The sequence below is a fragment of the Bemisia tabaci genome, chromosome 1 (assembly GCF_918797505.1).
Source record: "Bemisia tabaci chromosome 1, PGI_BMITA_v3".
Lineage (NCBI taxonomy): Eukaryota > Metazoa > Arthropoda > Insecta > Hemiptera > Aleyrodidae > Bemisia > Bemisia tabaci.
In genome coordinates this window covers 23,176,131-23,194,488 of record NC_092793.1, presented here as the reverse complement: position 1 = coordinate 23,194,488, position 18,358 = coordinate 23,176,131, and the positions used below count along the sequence as shown (strand labels likewise).

Below are 18,358 nucleotides of genomic sequence, written 5' to 3'. Positions count from 1 at the left end.
AGACGCGCCCTTTCGAGGAAAACGCGGTTTTACCCTCCACATTTTTTTAAGCCATGCATGTTCACATCCAACTACCATGCCCCGGCTGCAGTGGAATGCGCAATACTCCACTCAACCGAATGAAAATTGGATTGCATTAAGAAGAAAGGGACGAAGCCACATCAGCTTTTGCCAAATTTAAGTGGCCAGGTTAATTTTTTACAAGAGAGCGTTTGTGCGGATTATTTCGAACAGTTTGAGGAAATTGCTTCGCACTATGCAAAAAATTCAATGAAAATTACACCAACATCTGCACGACCGGTTTCGTGTAAAAACCTAATTTGCCCGCTTAAATTTGGCAACAGCTGATGCGGCTTGGTTCCCTTCTGCTTAACGCGGTCCAAGCGCCGAATCAGCGGATAACATGTCTTACGAAAGGTCGGTTCCGTTAGGGGTCGCCGTTGATTCACAGCGGGAGTTATTTCTGCAAATCTCTACGAATTTTTTTTTAACGGTATTGATCTCATCATATCGGTGCAGTGTGTATTTCTCGTTCACCTTGTTCTTGAGAAGCAAGTTGACGGTCCTATATAACGCCACACTGCACCAAATTGCACTTCGTTTGATAGTCAACGGCGTGGTGACCAGGTAAGAGACCAAATTTAACATTGTGATTCATAACGACCTTTCCATCAGAAAATTGGACGTACTTATGCTGTAAGGAACTTAATGAAAATAAATGAAATCAAAGGAAGATATGGGAAAACATTAGTTTGTGTCTTCATTCCTTTTCGCATTTTATTCATTTTCGCAAAATTCTTTTCAGCAAAAAGACGTTTAGTTAGTATTTGCGTCCCTTGATTTTTTGCTAAAAATTCGAAGTAGGAAGATACCTGTTACATCAAGCACTATAGCCTTACTATAGCAATAGTCTTTTTTCAAAACTGAATAATGAGCGGAGATTTGCGAAGTCGTTAATGAAGATCCGCTTTTTCGACTTCAGCCAACGGTGTTCGTAGTCACTTTCCGTGATTAGACCCTTTCCATAGGGAGGCCGCGTATAACATACGTCGAGGTTAAAGGATGTTTAGGAAATAGTTGAAGTTTGCGGTGAGGGGCCGTCCATAAATTACGTAAGGCTTTTTGGGGGGGGGGGGGGTCTAAAACAGCCTTACGGTGCCTTACGAGGGGAGGGGGGGGGCTGAGCCTTACGTAAGCTTTTCAGCCTATATTTAATAGAGTCCCTTTATACCCAGAGTAACGACAACTCACTTTTGGTTGGACCAGGATTGGGCTGAAAGTGGCCTAAAAAAAAATCCAATTCTGATTGGTTCTCGCTCATGGAGGGCCGAAACTAGTGCACCAAGATGGCGGTACCTCGTATGTGAACAAGAATAATGAAAATATTACCTAATTGTGGTTTATCAAGAGTAAATTGTTATTGCCATCGGTCCAAAATGAAAATAGATTAAGAAATTATTCACAAACCAATCTCATTTTCTTTTTAATTGATCAATTTGTTGATGTTGTTGTTTCTGTGTGATAGACATCGCAGGATTCCTGATCCTTATCCCCCAATATCGTTCGTTTGAGTGCACTAGTTTTCGGCCTCCATGGCCAGCCAATGGTCGGCTGCCAGTCAGCTGATAATCGAGTTGTCGTTACTCTGGGTATAAAGGGACTCTAATATTTAAAGATTTTTCGTCAGGTTGATAATAAAATTCAAGATGAAATAGAGGAAATCGGCACATCACCGATTGCTGACCAACCGGATCATGCTCCTGTCATTTCTCTTGATTCCCACTTCTTCACTTCTTGGGATGATGAGTAGTGACTTCATCCTTACGTCAAATTTATACTTTTAACTATTCCAAAGTAAAAAAAAAAAATTCATTAATTTTGCTCCACATATTTTAATTTAGTAAATTAATTGTATCATTAATATTTTCTATGAACTTACTTCAAAATTTAGTTTCACTGATAAATATGTTGGCCTAAAAACTTTATTGTTTTTCTAAAAGAAAACGTAATACTTGGATCTGCGATAATTCAAAAAGGGGAGGGGGTCAGTCGAGCCTTACGTAATTTTTAGAGGAGGGTGGGGGTGGGGTAAGGGATGCCTTACGGTGCCATACGGAGGGGGAGGGGGGTCTAAAAATGGGGAAAAGCGCCTTACGTAATTTATGGATGGTCCCTAAAATGAGTTAACTCTGTCGATTTTGATTCTCAAGGAGCCCATAGGCATTGAATTAAAACTGCTACAGATTCAATCCGGGGTTTTCTGGGTTCCCTTTTTTGGGGTTCCTTCTGTTTGAAGGGTGCCCTTCAGACCCTCACTCGACAATGCCCCAAATTCTCCCCTCAAGCTCTCTTCCCGGTGAAAATTTTCGTATGTTGACAACACTTTCTAACCCCCCCCCCCCCCCCTACTTACGAAAAACCCAAGATATTAATTTAAGAGAGAAGAAAAACAAGCAGTGAACTCCAACACAATGTGTTGATAAGGCGCGTCATTAACTCGCACATATCAACCCCTTTAGTTTTCATTTACAGAGATTTCAAAAAAGGCAAGCAGCACAACAAGAGAATTCACGATCCAACAGTGCAAGGTCAACGACGCACCTTGACGAGACCGTGTATTGTGAATCTAGAAAGCTATTCGAACAAATTTAAGTTTTTTGATCTGCCTCAAGCAAAATCTTATCAGATTCTTGAAGAAAAGTGCTACGGAAAAATTTAAGCGAAGAAAGGAAAAATTCTGTCGAACTCCTAGAAGATAAAGTCGATTTAAAGGTATTTTGGGGCTAAAATACCCAAATCACCGGTATTATAAATCCCGTTATATTATTGAAAAGAGATTTACTCGATATAAATGCAATTGTATTAAATATGTCTTGATTTTTTTATTTTAAACGTCTTTTCATGCAAAGAAGCTAACCATGTCCATGCTTTATTCATTCATGAATTGAAAGTAAGCAATCCACATCCCGAAAATCTACCGATTTGCCGTGAAAAATTGCAGAAACTTGATATACCAGGTCGATGTACCCACTCTTTGAATTTACCAATCGATTTAGTGAGTGCACGTATGTGAAAGTCAAAATGCTATAGTCATTTTGGGTGCATTCATTTTTCATGAAACAATTGTAAGTAATTTCAATCCCGAAAAACCATACATTTTCCGTATAAAATCGAAAAAATCAAAATATGTCGACTCCCTGACGTGAAAATTAAATTCTACGTGTGAAAATACTTATGTATCGATATGCTGAACAGAATGCCCGCCTCTCCTCGTAATTTACAAACCGTTCCTATACTCATCTCAAAATTTTTCTCAGAGCTTTGTGTTATTATCAGCTTCCATTTAAACCCCGGTTTGATGGCCGAATCGGCTGCCCAAAAAGCAAGCCATTTTTGAAGGGCTCTATGAGAAATTCGTGATATTATCAGCTCTCAGGAAATCACCCCATGGGTAAAATTGCTGGTATAAATTTTCGAGAGCTTAAAATAATCGTATTCAAGAAACTAAGGCATTAAACTATGGAGTCAATTTCGTTTTAATAATGTAACGGGATTTACTTGTCTTCAGGTCAAAACTCATACAAGGAAGCCCCTTGCAAGAGGCTAATTTTTTGTAATTTCACTCAATTTTTTCTCCTTTTTATAATTGAATTGCTTGTCACATTCTGAGGTCAATCATATTAAATTGTAATTTATACATTTCTTTTTTTCCCCCTTCATTTTATTTTTTGTTTGGAGAAGTTTTGTTGATTTCTTCGGATTTCGAATACTGTAACTTCTCTTCTATTTGGCCGATTTTTATGAATGAGACCTCTTTTAATTCGTGTTTCAACGGAGAGTAAGGAAAAAATTGCTAAAAACTCGCGAAACAATTTTTTTTGAAAATTGGGCGAATCCTAGCGTGACGGTGAAATGGTTAATGAAGCGTAAGTAATTGGGCGAGGGGCTGAGGATCCCGGCCTAGCTTGGCGACCGTCATTAGCTATTGTTCGTCGAGACGCCGACGCAGTGATCAGGAGCGTGGGGAAGAGAGGGGTAAGTGGATTCCTGTATGAGCCACGTTTAGCTAATGGTCTAATGAGTCTCGAGGCTCATCACAGATTGCACTTACACAGATTGCACTGTATTTCTTAGTTTTAATAAGAAATAAAATATAATTCTGTAAAATTAGTAAATAAATACCAAGACAATTATTCAGGATGTCAAAGACTGACTGAAAACTTTTTATTAACCTCATATGATAAAAATATTATTATCAGCTGACACTGACATTGTTGTCAGATGAACAGCACTATCAGAGCACGGGTACCAACTTTTGAAAAGTATAACAGAGGTGTGGAGATCTGTCAAAGCAACGTTTTGAACAAAACGGAGGAGTTAAATTCTCATTCCGAGAGTGCCGACCTGCTCAGCCATCCTCGAATCAGTTCGCTTGATTCTGCTTATATATGCATATTTTAAATCAGCGCGTCGTACTCTTAGGCTTTTTTTAAGAAAACCAAGTAACGTAGACTCTTGGTATTCACTGCACATAAACTAGAGAGCCCCAGAATGAGAAACAACTTTAAATCATAATTATTGACGGATAAATAAACTTTTTACACGCTTTGGAAAATCTCAGAAGTTCGCGGTAGTCACTTTTCGGTAAGGAACTAAGGGACTCGGTTATTGTATCGAGCAGGGTTCGAAACGATCGCAAAGGCGGTATACTACGTATACGCGCCAAAATGGAAACTTTAGGATGAAAAAGACTCTACTCTACACACCAAAATTCTATAATACCCAAATATTAGGGGGGAAAAAACAGGAAATCAATGAAGACTAACCCTATTTTTCCTCCTCGTATTTGAATCGATTATCTTATATACCTATACATTTAAACGGAAAGAGAACCCTGTTTTCAACTCACAAAAATCGCCACTGGCGGCCTCCTATGGTGTAGTGGTTGCAGCGCTTGCTCTATGATCGGGAGGTCCCGGGTTCGATTCCCGGCCAGGCGACCCGAGTTTGATGGTCTCAAACAATGGTTGCCTGGGACTGGTTCAGTAGGGACGGAGGAGGGGTGGGACTTAAAGCGTGGGATTAGCCCTTGTGGGCTATTTGAAGTAGTAAAACAAAAAACTGGTCACAGCCACAATTTCCGTGCCCGGACTTTTAACAATAATTTTTCCTCGAATCAAACTTTCAGACTTGACTAGTTTCAACAGTTTTTTATTTGTCATAGACCACGATGGCGCCGTCTAACATGCTAAACACGGCGGCTCGTCTTTCGCTGGGGCCCGAATCAGTGGAACCCCTTTTCAACGAGCAAAAAGAGCGTGGGAAAACGAAAGCTCGGACCGAACCAAAACCAGTACCTGCGATCGAGGAACAAACTGTAGATCACTCGAAACAAGAAGCTTACAGAGTCAGGATAGTCTGGAAAAACGTCATATTTTGCTCCATCTTGCACCTAAAGGCAATTTACGGCATTTACCTGATATTCACGTCCGCTAAAATTCAGACAATCGTATGGGGTAAGTACATTCTCGCTTCTCTCCGTATGATCAACAGACCGGTTGAAATTAGAAAAGCCGCGTAAAGACTGCAGTCATTTGTATATTTTTCGTCCCAGAAAGCTTTACTGCATTTAAATCAGTCTGCACCCTTTACGCTGTCATGAACTTTCTACGTTCATAAGTAAATAAACGATTTTGTCGACCACATAACAGGGTAGGAATTATGCGTTTCAAAGGTATGTCTCCTCTAAACTAGGGTTTTTTCATTTTGTCGGATGTCATTATCACTTATGTTGAATCGGACCGGAACAAAAAGTAAGTCAACACAAGTGTATGTCTCCTCATTAGAATTTTATATATAGCACGTGGAAAATGTCGAAAACTTTGAAAGTTTAAAAGTATGTCACAGGTGAGAAATTACCGGTTGTACCTTGCATTGTAAATGGTAAATTCGACCTTGCCGCGACCACAATCAACTTACAAGTTAAGTTACTCATTGAAAACATCGTATGCGTTTGGAAAATAATTGGAGTATGGCTTCACACTCATTTCCTTCCTCTAAAAATGTGGAGTATCTCTAATCTTGTAAATCAAACAACACACAGGAAAATGCTCCGTTGAAAAGTGATCCAAAATGAGTTAAATGCTCTGTTTGATTCGAGTAGATGTTGGTATTTTGTAAGCGGAAAGTATAAATTGGCATTCTAAAAAACAGCTCTTTTCTCTTTTCTGAGTTTTTGAAGAGATCTAATACGTCTATAGTATTCTATGTACCTATAACTCTCATGAGAACACGTACTGAGGTGCTATATGACGTACCTTCCTTGTCTAATGGTTCATCGGTTTAAACCCAAATAGCATAGGTTATAATCAATTGCAATCGCATGCGAGTGTTGTGTATGTTGCTTATTCACTAATTGAAGGGACTCTACCTGTTGACATTTATTGCAATTAAAATGACCTTTCTCACACGCAGGAATCCATTATTTTGCTCGTATAAAACTGGTATTAAATGACCATATTACATAAAAATATCGACATTGAATGGAAAAAGAATTTCAGTTTTATTTCACTAAAGTGTAAAATTATTTCAATATTTTCGTTGCATTATGCTACTTGGGCAGGCTTCAGAAAGTTTATCCATCTTATGTAGAAAATTGCGATTCCATGATAAAAAAATTACAGTTTTATTTCATTAAAATTCAAAATTACTTCAATATTTTTGTTGCATTATGCTGTTTGGGGAGGATTCAGAAAGTTTATGCCAACCTTCCAAATCCTCGTAACAAAACAAGGTTTTCATATTTTCCAGATGGTCGTTTTTTATGCCAGGCATTCAATTGCTCTTACTAGGATTGGAACTCTTCTACATTGAAACAAACATTATTCCCTCTTATGTTTCCTCTTTTCTTTTTTTAACTTCTTTTTTTGCAAGGGTCTAAACATATTATTATGTTATTTATGTTGCGAGAAAGGCTATGAAAGTAGAAAGGAATATTTTTAGCTATTTTAAAACTCGGAGTGTAAGATTGGTATCCCTTTATCAAATATCGATGGTGAAACTGCAGAAATGCGTATCTCGGTATTCGACGTTTCAGACTTCTGCCGTGCTAAGGGAAAACGCCGTATGAATATTCAAGAGTTGCCACATTTCCTTCGATAAAATGTTTATTTTTGAAGAAAGTCATGAATATTTTTCTGAGAAATTTTCAAGAACTTTAGATAAAATTGCAATCAGAATTGCCAAAAAATTGGAGAAAAAATGTCAACAAATCCCGAAAAGTCGTGATTTACTACCGGAAATTTGGCAACGCCTGAAGGTTCATACGACGTTTTTCCTTGGCACGGCAGACTCCCTGTCATACTTCATTTTCTACATGGAAAATTACTGAACGTCATTTTTTTGAAAATTTCAGTAATTTTTCGCCTCTATATAAAAATATTCTGTGAAAACTTCAAGCTATGATGTTGTTTTGGTCTTCCAGCAAAAATTAAATAGGAGTGGAGATTTCGGAACACCGTAACCAAGATACACATTGTTGCAATTTCACCGTCGATAAGTGCTCCAAAGTTTCTGAAACTACTTCTCAAGACTTCACTATTCGAGGAAAATGAGTAAAGTCGAGCAGTTGCGTATATCAAATCCTGAAGATGGGCGGACGGCCAAAACGCATCAAAAACAAAAACATCGCTAGCCGGTGGGTTATTGATGAATAATGATTATTTCAGGTTTTTCCGGTTCGGTACTTTTATAAATCTAGTTGAACACTTGAGGTGATTCGATGGACGCCATATTTTGTGTCAGAACGGCATGCGATATATCGCATCAATTGGTTCCATTTTTTCAGCTACTCGTCATTTTTCTCCAATTCTGATGTCGCAATTTTGCTGTCAGGAGACTAAAGCACTCACTTACCAATTTTAACAAAGAAATTCAACGTAATAAAGGCGTGGTTTTTTTTAGAGAGAAAACATCGCGTTCGAAACTGATATCGAAACTGCACTCGAATGCGATATTTTCTCTCTAAAAAAACCACGCCTTTATTACGTTGAATTTATTTGTTAAAATTGGTAAGTGAGTGCTTTAGTCTCCTGACAACGAAATTGCGATCTCAGAATTGGAGAAAAATGACGAGTAACTGAAAAAATGGAACCAATTGATGCGATATATCGCATGCCGTTCTGACATAAAATATGGCGTCCATCGTATCACCTTAACAATTTGTTCTAGCAGTTGACACAAGCTCTAAATTTCATTATTTGCCTGCAAAGCAGGCTTATGCAGCAGAATGATGCGTATTTCTTCTCACTTTTCCATTATTTAATATTGGGATCAATATTTTGCCGTCAGGTTTTCTAATGTATCAAGCAGGAATACTTGGAATAACAGCTGGAGCTCATAGATTGTGGTCACATGGAGCATACAAAGCCAAATGGCCGTTGAAACTAATTTTAATCATCCTCAACTCATCCGCTTTTCAAGTTAGTATGTGCATAAAGAACAAACTGAAAATCATCATCATTTAAATTATCGAGAAAATAGCGATATGATCAAATTATCTATGGTCCGAATCATTGAAATGCTGTTAATTTACACATAAGTGCTAAGAGTTCTTGTGCGACTTTTATGCTACCTATACATGCACAGGGTTACCCAGAATCAGCGTAATTGCATTTATTTCAGGCCGTCTGTACCTCCTCTTAAGTTTTAATTTCTAACAGAGAACCGAAGAGCATTACGCCTTGGAGCTTCCTGAGAACTTTCCCAAATTAGAATAACGATTTCAAGCTGGAATTTCGAGTAGCTTCGCTTGTTGAAAAAAAAAACACAAGAGGAAATTAGGCAACATATGATATGATTAGGCTGATTCTGGTCAAATCCGTCCATATACAGTACTAGGGCTAGGGGGCTATGCCCCCTGGCCGCTACGCGGCCCAACCCCCAGAGGGCACTTCGCGTTCTCTTAGGTCCGCGTCGACAAAAGATTTACAAAAAAAAAAAAAATGAAAAGATGTTCATACCAGACTCCATACCATTTATCCTATCTCTCTCTGGCCGGGAGCAATTGGACCAATAAGAATCGAATGAAAAAATCGGCATTTATTTCAAACTTTACGCAAAGACTGAAACTAAACGGAACGGAGCGTTTCGTCGCTTTTGGACAGTCTGTAGTGAAGGAGCATACCTTCGATTCACATACCCTACTAATAGACCAAAATTCAACATTTCCCGCTCACTTCAATTTTCCGCTAAATTTGGAATTCCCGCCATTTTTCATTGGCGGGAATTTCAAATTTTGCGCCATTTTCTCAGCTTTCTGGTCTCGTCTAGTATAAAAAAAACATGGGTCCTATTTTCAAATTCTGATTACAGCGGGCTCATCTAGGGACTATCACCTGTCGATAACCGCAAAAATCATGGAAATCCGCCCAGTAGAACGCTCTAACGAACTATGACAAAAAATAAAAAAAATTACATTGTTTAAATGGGAGAATTCGCAACTATACCACATAATATAAAAAAACCTGGGTCATATTTTCAAAATCTGAATAAAGCGGGCTCATCTAGAGACAATTGCCTGTTGATGTCAGCAAAAATCATGAAAATCGGCTCGGTAGAACGCTGGAACTAACAAGAAGCGTTACCAGATACGGAAATTTAGGAGGTCTCGGATCTTATAGAATAGATAATGAATCTTTCAGGTCCCTCTTTTGACCATGTTGTTGACTCACTTTTAAACATGATGTTTGTTTTGATTGACAGAACAGCGTATTCGAATGGGTACGGGACCATAGGGCCCACCACAAATTTAGCGATACAGACGGTGACCCGCACAACTCACAGAGAGGGTTTTTCTTCTCACACGTGGGCTGGCTCCTGTGTCGCAAACATCCGGACGTAATGCGGAAGGGCAGTCGTATCGATATCAAAGACCTCGAAGACGATTCCCTCGTCCAATTCCAAAAGAGGTATACGCACTCGCCTGCAATTTTTAAGCACCGATAGGCACACTACGATGAAGCTGGATCATTAATGGTCCACATGGAAATCGAGAGTGTGGAAAAGATAGTCAACAACTGCGAATACATCGACGGCGCTTTGTTCTCTTGGGGGGGGGGGGGGGGGAATCTAAGTGACAAGTCGATCATTCGGTGGCATGAAATAAATACTAGTGCATTCACGTTGATTTTACTCCAAACAACGAAAAACAATGTAGACAATCGAAGGAGATGGGGAAATGTCAGACCCTAATACTTTCACATTCCAGAACAGACTTTGGATGATGTCAAACCAAATCAAATGCCCGAACACTGCATGTTATACAAGTGAATGGTTTAAATGTTTTAATTCACAAAATTTCCTGGAAAAATTCCAATTAGCTGGCATGATATTGACGAGTCATCAAAACGAAAACCAGCTTCGAAAAAAAGTTTGGCAGAACAAAAATAAGAGTATGAAAAAAAAATGAAATTAGTGAACATCTGATATAGTTCGATTGATGCTGGATCATCATGCAACTTGGATGACGCCATCCAAATGCAAAGTTGGTCTGTTTATCAGACGCTATATAATGAAATGTCGAATTTCTATTCACAGGCACTTCCTGAAAATGGTGACGTTATTCTGTTTCATCATTCCGACGGTGGTTCCTGTTTACTGCTGGGAGGAAACATGGAAAAATGCGTGGTATGTGGCTATAGTACGGTATGCGTTCGTCTTGAACATTATTTGGCTGGTTAATAGCGGTGCCCATCGTTGGGGCCAACGTCCATACGACAAGTAAGTAGATTGTAAAGTTAGTTCGAAAGGGTGCACAATGCACATCAACAGTTGTCTCTAGACGTGTTAAGGTGATTCGACGGTTGTCATTTTTTGTGTCAGAGCGATGTGCGATATATCGCATCAATTTGTTCTATAATTTCAGCTACTTGTCATTTTCCCGAATTTTGAGATCACACTTCTGTTGTCATGAGACTAAAGAATTCATGTACCAAATTTGACAGAGAAATTCAACGTAATGAAGGCAGGGTTTTTTCAAGGGAAAAATATCGCATTCGAGTGCAGTTTCAATATCAAATGCGATATTTTTTCTCTAAAAAAACCCTGCCTTTATTACGTTGAATTTCTTTGTCAAATTTGGTACATGAATTCTTTAGTCTCATGACAACAGAAGTGCGATCTCAAAATTCGAAAAAAATGACAAGTAGCTAAAATTATGGAACGAATTGATGCTATATATCGCACATCGCTCTGACACATAAAATGGCAAACGTTTGAATCACCTTGAAAATAAAAGTTATAGTGTTGCTGACAAAACTATAACCCTAGGTAGAGCTGTGCACTGTTGTGCCATATGCCAATGAAGTCGTTTAGCCCTCAATTCATTGTATAAGCAAGAATACATCGTAAAACCTAAATAGTTGCAGTTGCAAGCATGATTTGAGTTCAGATGGGCAGTCTTAGGCGTTAAGAAATGATAATATTTATATGATGTGCTGAGTTGCAGAAATCAGGGGATATTTCATGCAAGAATCTCTCTCTTTTTTTCTCTGCTTCAAGTACTCTACAAGGGGTAATCCAACGCTTCTAAAAGTTATACTCTTAAATTTTTCTAGATCCTCTCGAGAAAATCGTTTAAATAACGATTTGTTGAACTAAATTAAACCTTTCTTGATTAATGTTCACTTCTTGATTATTAGGACTGAAGTATATAGGTACTGGGTGATATTTCAACTCGAGCGGCTCTCTACGTATAGTCCGAGAGCCAGACGACTTTGAGTGACAAACTCGGGATACATGTTTTGACCCCCTAAATCGATAGCCTTGCATGCACTGAAACGGAAAATTTTTGTCTGCCGCCCTCTAGCCTGTGCCATCACCCTCATCTAGGCCCTCAAAGTGGTCCAAAAAACACCATCTGGTGACAAACTCCTGACGCTCGGCAGACAAGTCTATTATTAAAGATCATACCCAGGGTGACTAGAAAAACTTTGTCTGCCACCCTCTAGCCTGTGCCATCACCCTCATCTAGGCCCTCAAAGTGGTCCAAAAAACACCATCTGGTGACAAACTCCTGACGCTTAGTGCGGTTGCAGATGTACTCCTGTGTGCAGCTTGTGTAATAAAGTTTGAATGATACATCATTCTCTTCGTTTTTTCGTGTAGAATCCGATTTTCGATGTTGTCAAGTCCAAAAATGATGCTGGTGCCCCCAATTCAAGATGGCGCCCAAAATGGCCGCCCCGGGGGTCAAAATTCCAAAATTTGAGAATATTGTCGAGTTTGGTATCCATTTATATGTAATTTTGGTCGTAGAATTCATATCTGGTGTCAAAAAATCATTTCAACCCCTTAGGGACCGTCAAATCCAAGATGGCGGCCAAAATTTCAACTTTAATGATAATTACCCAAGATGCACCTTTCACTGTCGAATGACGTGTCTTCATTCATGTTAATTAGGTCAGAAAACCTACAAGGGAGGTCTACAATGCCACTGCACCCTATGGAGGGCCAGGGTTCACCCCCTCCTACCCCCAATATGGCCGCCGCGGAGGGCATAAATAGTGACATTCTCTCAGAACGTCATAGTAGGTGTCGATTCCTGTGTAATTTGAGGCGTAAATTCCAAATTTCAAGTCATAAATCGCAAATGTGAGACTTGCAATGGCTTATACCCTATATGGGGCCAGGGGAACCCCCTCAACCCCCTCTTCTTTCTAATATGGCTGCCATGGGGGGCATAAATAGTGAAATTCTCTCAGGACGTCATGTGAGGTGTCGATTCTTATGTAAGTAGAGGCTTAGATTCCGAATTCCAAGTTGAAAATCGCAAATTAGAGGTCTGGAATGCCATTTCACCCTACGCGGGGCCAGGAGCAGCCCCTACCCTCTTCAAAACGGTCGCCGGGGGGAAGCATAGTTGCAGTGAAATTCTCTCAAAGCGGCATGTGAGGTGTCGATTCTAATGTAAATTGAGGCGTAGATTCCGAATTCTAAGTCGGAAATTCGCAAATTGGTGGTCTGGAATGCCATTACACACTTACGGGGGGCCAAGAGCAACCCCCTTTCCTCTCCAAAACGGCCGCTGGGAGGGGCATATATATTACATATGCGAAAATTTCAAATATGGTAGGTACATTCTTGTCCCTGGTATTTTATTAGCATATAAATATGTTCTACTCCTACTTTTTTGGCCTTTATATGAAGAAAACACTTTTTCCGAAAAACAAACATTAAAAAATTAGCTAAAGTTCTTGTTTTTTGGTAATTTTTACCCTTTGAATGATGTCAAACGCACGACTGTCTCCCGCATTGCGACCACAGACATTCCGACACTATATAGGGTTCCTAGCTTGCACTGTTACAACTCAAAGAGTAAACCGTTATTCGAGAACTTGCACATCATGAAATACTGTAATACGTTTCTTCATTATAAATAAATAAATAGAAGACAATCATAATTCCTTCACAAGCGGATAAGAACGTTCGAAAAAGTTTACTCACGACCGTCACAGCTAGACTCTAGAGATAAATGCTCCTACCAAACTGTTTGTAAGTAGCGCAACCGGAATCCGGTCGGCGTCGGTGATGCCCAGGGATGCCTGAAGTGGGACGAAGTATTTATCATTACCAGGTTGAAGTTTTTGGTGAATCGGAACAATATTAGTTGGCAAGTAATAATTCTGTTTACTTGGGAACTCACGACCGTCACGCTAGTTTTTTTATATTTGGAAATGTTTTTCATTAAAATCATGCGTGCCATGTGTTAAAGGGCATATCCTTATACCAAGATAGAAACCAAGATACCAAGATAGAAATCCAAGATAGAGATCTGGTGCTCATATGTTCGTTTCCATAGATGGCGGCTCGTGCAGCATTTATGTTGCGAAACTCATGACTGTCACACGCTCATAACCGTCATAAATAGCTGGAGTTTGTACAGGAAAAACTGTATTAAAAAAAATATCCGATAACATTGGGACCATATACGTTTTCAGATCCCAGAAATCGTCCAGAATTAAGAAAACACATAACTTCCAAGGGAAATTATGAACTTGATTTATCGACTTTTTTCACCCTGAAATGTCCGCTATTCCAATATTCGCCCACATAGGAACAGTGAAATTCTCTCAAAGCGGCATAGTAGGTGTCGATTTGTTTTTAATCTGAGGCGTGGATTTCGAATCACAAGTCAAAACATGTAAATATCCCATAGTGACGAAAATACTTAAATATGGCAACCGCTTTGGCCTACATTTTGGACTAAAAATGCTGCTTGGGTTCATTTTTGTCGAAAGAGCTGGAAATGAATTGGTGATTTTAATGGTAATTGACAAATTTCACGCGTATTCTTTTTCTATGTACGCAAAGGACTCAGATGGGCGTCTGTTTTTTTCATTTTTAAAAATTCCCACAAAAATATAATTTTTTTGCCGACGAAGTATGTATCTGCATTCAGAGTTCCTATGTTATTGTTTATGAACGCACTCAGTTTAATTGCAATTAAAACAACTGGACAATTGAGTGCTTTTTGTAGCGCAGGGTTTCGTCTCCTAGTAGAAGCGACACCTACAGTTTCCTGCGTTATCTGCAACAAAACGCACGCTCCTGCTAGAAGAAAATCGATTACAAAAAGAACCATCTATTATCCAGTTATCTAATAATGAAAGAACCAGAAACCAATATGAATCCTCTGTGTACATTTGAAAAAGAACACCGGTGAAATATGTCAATCACCATTAAATTATCCGATTCATTTCCAGCTCTTTCGACATAACTGAACCCAACCCAAGATGCATTCTTTATTCCAAGATGAAGGCCAGAGCGATTGCCATGCTTAAGTATTTTTGTCACTTTGAGATATTGACGATTTCCGACTTGGAATTCGGAATCTACGCCTCAATTACATGAGAATCGACACCTCACATGCCGCTTTGAGAGAATTTCACTGCAACTATGCCCCCCCCCGGCGACCGTTTTGAAGAGGGTAAGGGGCTGCTCCTGGCCCCGCGTAGGGTGAAATGGCATTCCAGACCTCTAATTTGCGATTTTCAACTTGGAATTCGGAATCTAAGCCTCTACTTACATAAGAATCGACACCTCACATGACGTCCTGAGAGAATTTCACTATTTATGCCCCCCATGGCAGCCATATTAGAAAGAAGAGGGGGTTGAGGGGGTTCCCCTGGCCCCATATAGGGTATAAGCCATTGCAAGTCTCACATTTGCGATTTATGACTTGAAATTTGGAATTTACGCCTCAAATTACATAGGAATCGACACCTACTATGACGTTCTGAGAGAATGTCACTATTTATGCCCTCCGCGGCGGCCATATTGGGGGTAGGAGGGGGTGAACCCTGGCCCTCCATAGGGTGCAGTGGCATTGTAGACCTCCCTTGTAGGTTTTCTGACCTAATTAACATGAATGAAGACACGTCATTCGACAGTGAAAGGTGCATCTTGGGTAATTATCATTAAAGTTGAAATTTTGGCCGCCATCTTGGATTTGACGGTCCCTAAGGGGTTGAAATGATTTTTTGACACCAGATATGAATTCTACGACCAAAATTACATATAAATGGATACCAAACTCGACAATATTCTCAAATTTTGGAATTTTGACCCCCGGGGCGGCCATTTTGGGCGCCATCTTGAATTGGGGGCACCAGCATCATTTTTGGACTTGACAACATCGAAAATCGGATTCTACACGAAAAAACGAAGAGAATGATGTATCATTCAAACTTTATTACACAAGCTGCACACAGGAGTACATCTGCAACCGCACTAAGCGTCAGGAGTTTGTCACCAGATGGTGTTTTTTGGACCACTTTGAGGGCCTAGATGAGGGTGATGGCACAGGCTAGAGGGTGGCAGACAAAGTTTTTCTAGTCACCCTGGGTATGATCTTTAATAATAGACTTGTCTGCCGAGCGTCAGGAGTTTGTCACCAGATGGTGTTTTTTGGACCACTTTGAGGGCCTAGATGAGGGTGATGGCACAGGCTAGAGGGCGGCAGACAAAAATTTTCCGTTTCAGTGCATGCAAGGCTATCGATTTAGGGGGTCAAAACATGTATCCCGAGTTTGTCACTCAAAGTCGTCTGGCTCTCGGACTAGTAGACGAGGGATTGACTCGGGAAGGTTTTTTGTAGAAAATCTTTTTGCTCGTCCTAAAAACTCGCATGCTTTGCCTTCTACTTTTGCTTTGCAGCTTCACACAATTTTAGGGGATAATCCCAAACACATTTTCTTTCCGTGGGAGATACGCAGCATATTCAAGAACCCGACGCAATGACAATAATTCTACCCGCTAATAGAAATGTATTGTAATCCGTGCTACTTGGGTTTAATGACTATAAGTTGACTTTAATGACTTATATGTGCTCCGCATTTTCTTGCAGGTTTATTAAAGCGACAGAGAATGCAGGCCTTTCGTTCTTGTCCCTGGGAGAAGGCTGGCACAACTACCACCACGTCTTTCCGTGGGATTACAGGACTGCTGAGTTGGGGAAATTTCAAACAAACCCCACTACAGCTTTCATCGACTTCTTCGCCAAGATCGGCTGGGCCTACGACTTAAAAACGGTCCCCCTGAGTTTGATACGCAAGAGGGCCAACCGAACGGGCACCCGGAAAAACAACCACGAGGGAGAGGTCTGGGGTTGGGACGACGAGGACATGTCCAAAAAAGACAAGGACCACGCAATCATTTTGCTGAAAAAAGAATAAATCTCTTCATAGGGGGCCTACGCTTCCGGTTTTTCTTTGAGGTAAACATTTTTTAGGTGAGTCTTTTAATAAGCAGGAGCGTCTTTTGCTAAGATTTGCTGCGATTGTGCTTGATGAATAACCAAAGGATAGACCTCACAATCTCTCATCATAGTTTGTATTGCCGTAAAGATGTACATATCATGTATATTTTTATTAAAAATTGTTTCTCATTGTATAATTCGTTTGTTTTTATTCATCTGCTAATCACATTTCTCCAATACTTCATAAAAATACGCAAAGAAGGACTCTTTTTGAGGTTCTCACTAAAAGAGGAGTCTCTTAAGTTGGGTATACTCTGTGTTTTTTCCCGTACGTTTTAATTCTGTTGGCGGGAAATTCGCCTAATGGTGTCTGGTGAGAACTTAATTTCTAAGCAAGCTTTTGCAAATTGACAAATTGCTAAACAAATTCCTCAAGTATTTTATTTCATCACTAAGCGAATCTGAGCGTTGACTTCTGAAAGTAGGCAATTTCTACACTATAGGGAGGATAGCAATGCGAGTCTCTAAATTTTATTTGTTCTGATTGAAACCAAGGAATTCGCTGGTTCGAATATTGCAAGAATGGCATAGGCACTAAAGCAGACTATTCCAGAAAAACAGAGGCAAGTGAAAGCCGCCACAGCCGTGAGCAGCGTCAAAAACTGCACGGCCTCTCCCTGAGGCTGTCAGCGCAGTCATAGGCGTCATCTCTGGGAAAACAGCGGATTTACCCTCCAGCCCTAAGCCATGTTTTTATCCAACTATCATGATACGGCGAGGCTCATCGTGCGATATTCCCTCGAATCATAAAGGGACAGGTGCGAATTTGGAGAAAAACACGCGACTTACGAACGGGCATTACCTATTGGGGTCACCGTTGATCAGGGGCGAGGCGTGAATGATCGATTATCGACATTTCCCCATTTGATGCTATGGTAAAGAATCGATTATTAAGGTGCTCGTTGCGAATACCCTGGTTATCGATATCCTTTTTTATAGGTTTAAATGACTTTTTTTTTTTTTTTTTTTTTTTTTTTTTTTTTTTTTTTTTTTTTTTTTTTTTTAGCATACATTTATTTTTATTTATTTATTATTTTTATTTATTTATTCTTTTGCTTTTTGCACATTTGGCTTCACAAAAACGTCATTTTCTAAATAAAGGTACTGATAGGTATAAACATATTTACATACAAATCGTCTTAAATTCATTCATTGACATTCAAAAATTCATTGATTGAGTACGGGCATTTTGCAATCAAATGCCTTGTGGCCAGCTTACCGAATGTTGGACTATATATGCTTTCCTGTATAATATTTGGCAATTTATCAAAGAATTTCCATGCCTTTGTTAGGTATGTGTCGTTCTTTGATAAACTGCTAAATTGGTGATATCTTGTGCCATACCCATGTGTCTCTGCCTTATCTCCCTTCAGCCTTTTAGCCAGTAATTTTAAGTGACTCATAATTATTTTGGCCGGTAATGTTAATATCTCATTTTTTATGAAGTGTTCTCGGCATGATGTATCTTGCTTCAGTTTCAGAATGGTTCTGATTGATTTTTTTTGGAGAATAAAGATTTTCTCTATCTGTTTATTACTCGCG

At 39.5% G+C, this 18,358-nt stretch overlaps 1 protein-coding gene across 2 annotated transcripts; it reads left to right on the top strand.

The window, feature by feature from the left end:
* Window positions 1–377: 377 nt before the first annotated feature.
* On the top strand, window positions 378–16,909 carry LOC109041045 (acyl-CoA Delta-9 desaturase). 2 transcript variants are annotated; one of them, XM_019057203.2, is made up of 6 exons: window positions 378–627; window positions 5,225–5,516; window positions 8,350–8,480; window positions 9,763–9,968; window positions 10,597–10,779; window positions 16,406–16,909. In XM_019057203.2, exons 2-6 carry the CDS (start codon window positions 5,231–5,233, stop codon window positions 16,731–16,733), a joined length of 1,134 nt encoding a protein of 377 aa, XP_018912748.2. In that variant the 5' UTR covers window positions 378–627; window positions 5,225–5,230; the 3' UTR covers window positions 16,734–16,909. The 2 variants fall into 2 exon arrangements, with proteins under 2 accessions (XP_018912748.2, XP_018912749.2); XM_019057204.2 differs by lacking the exon at window positions 378–627 and having other exon boundaries at window positions 4,926–5,516.
* The last annotated feature ends 1,449 nt before the right edge of the window (window positions 16,910–18,358 follow it).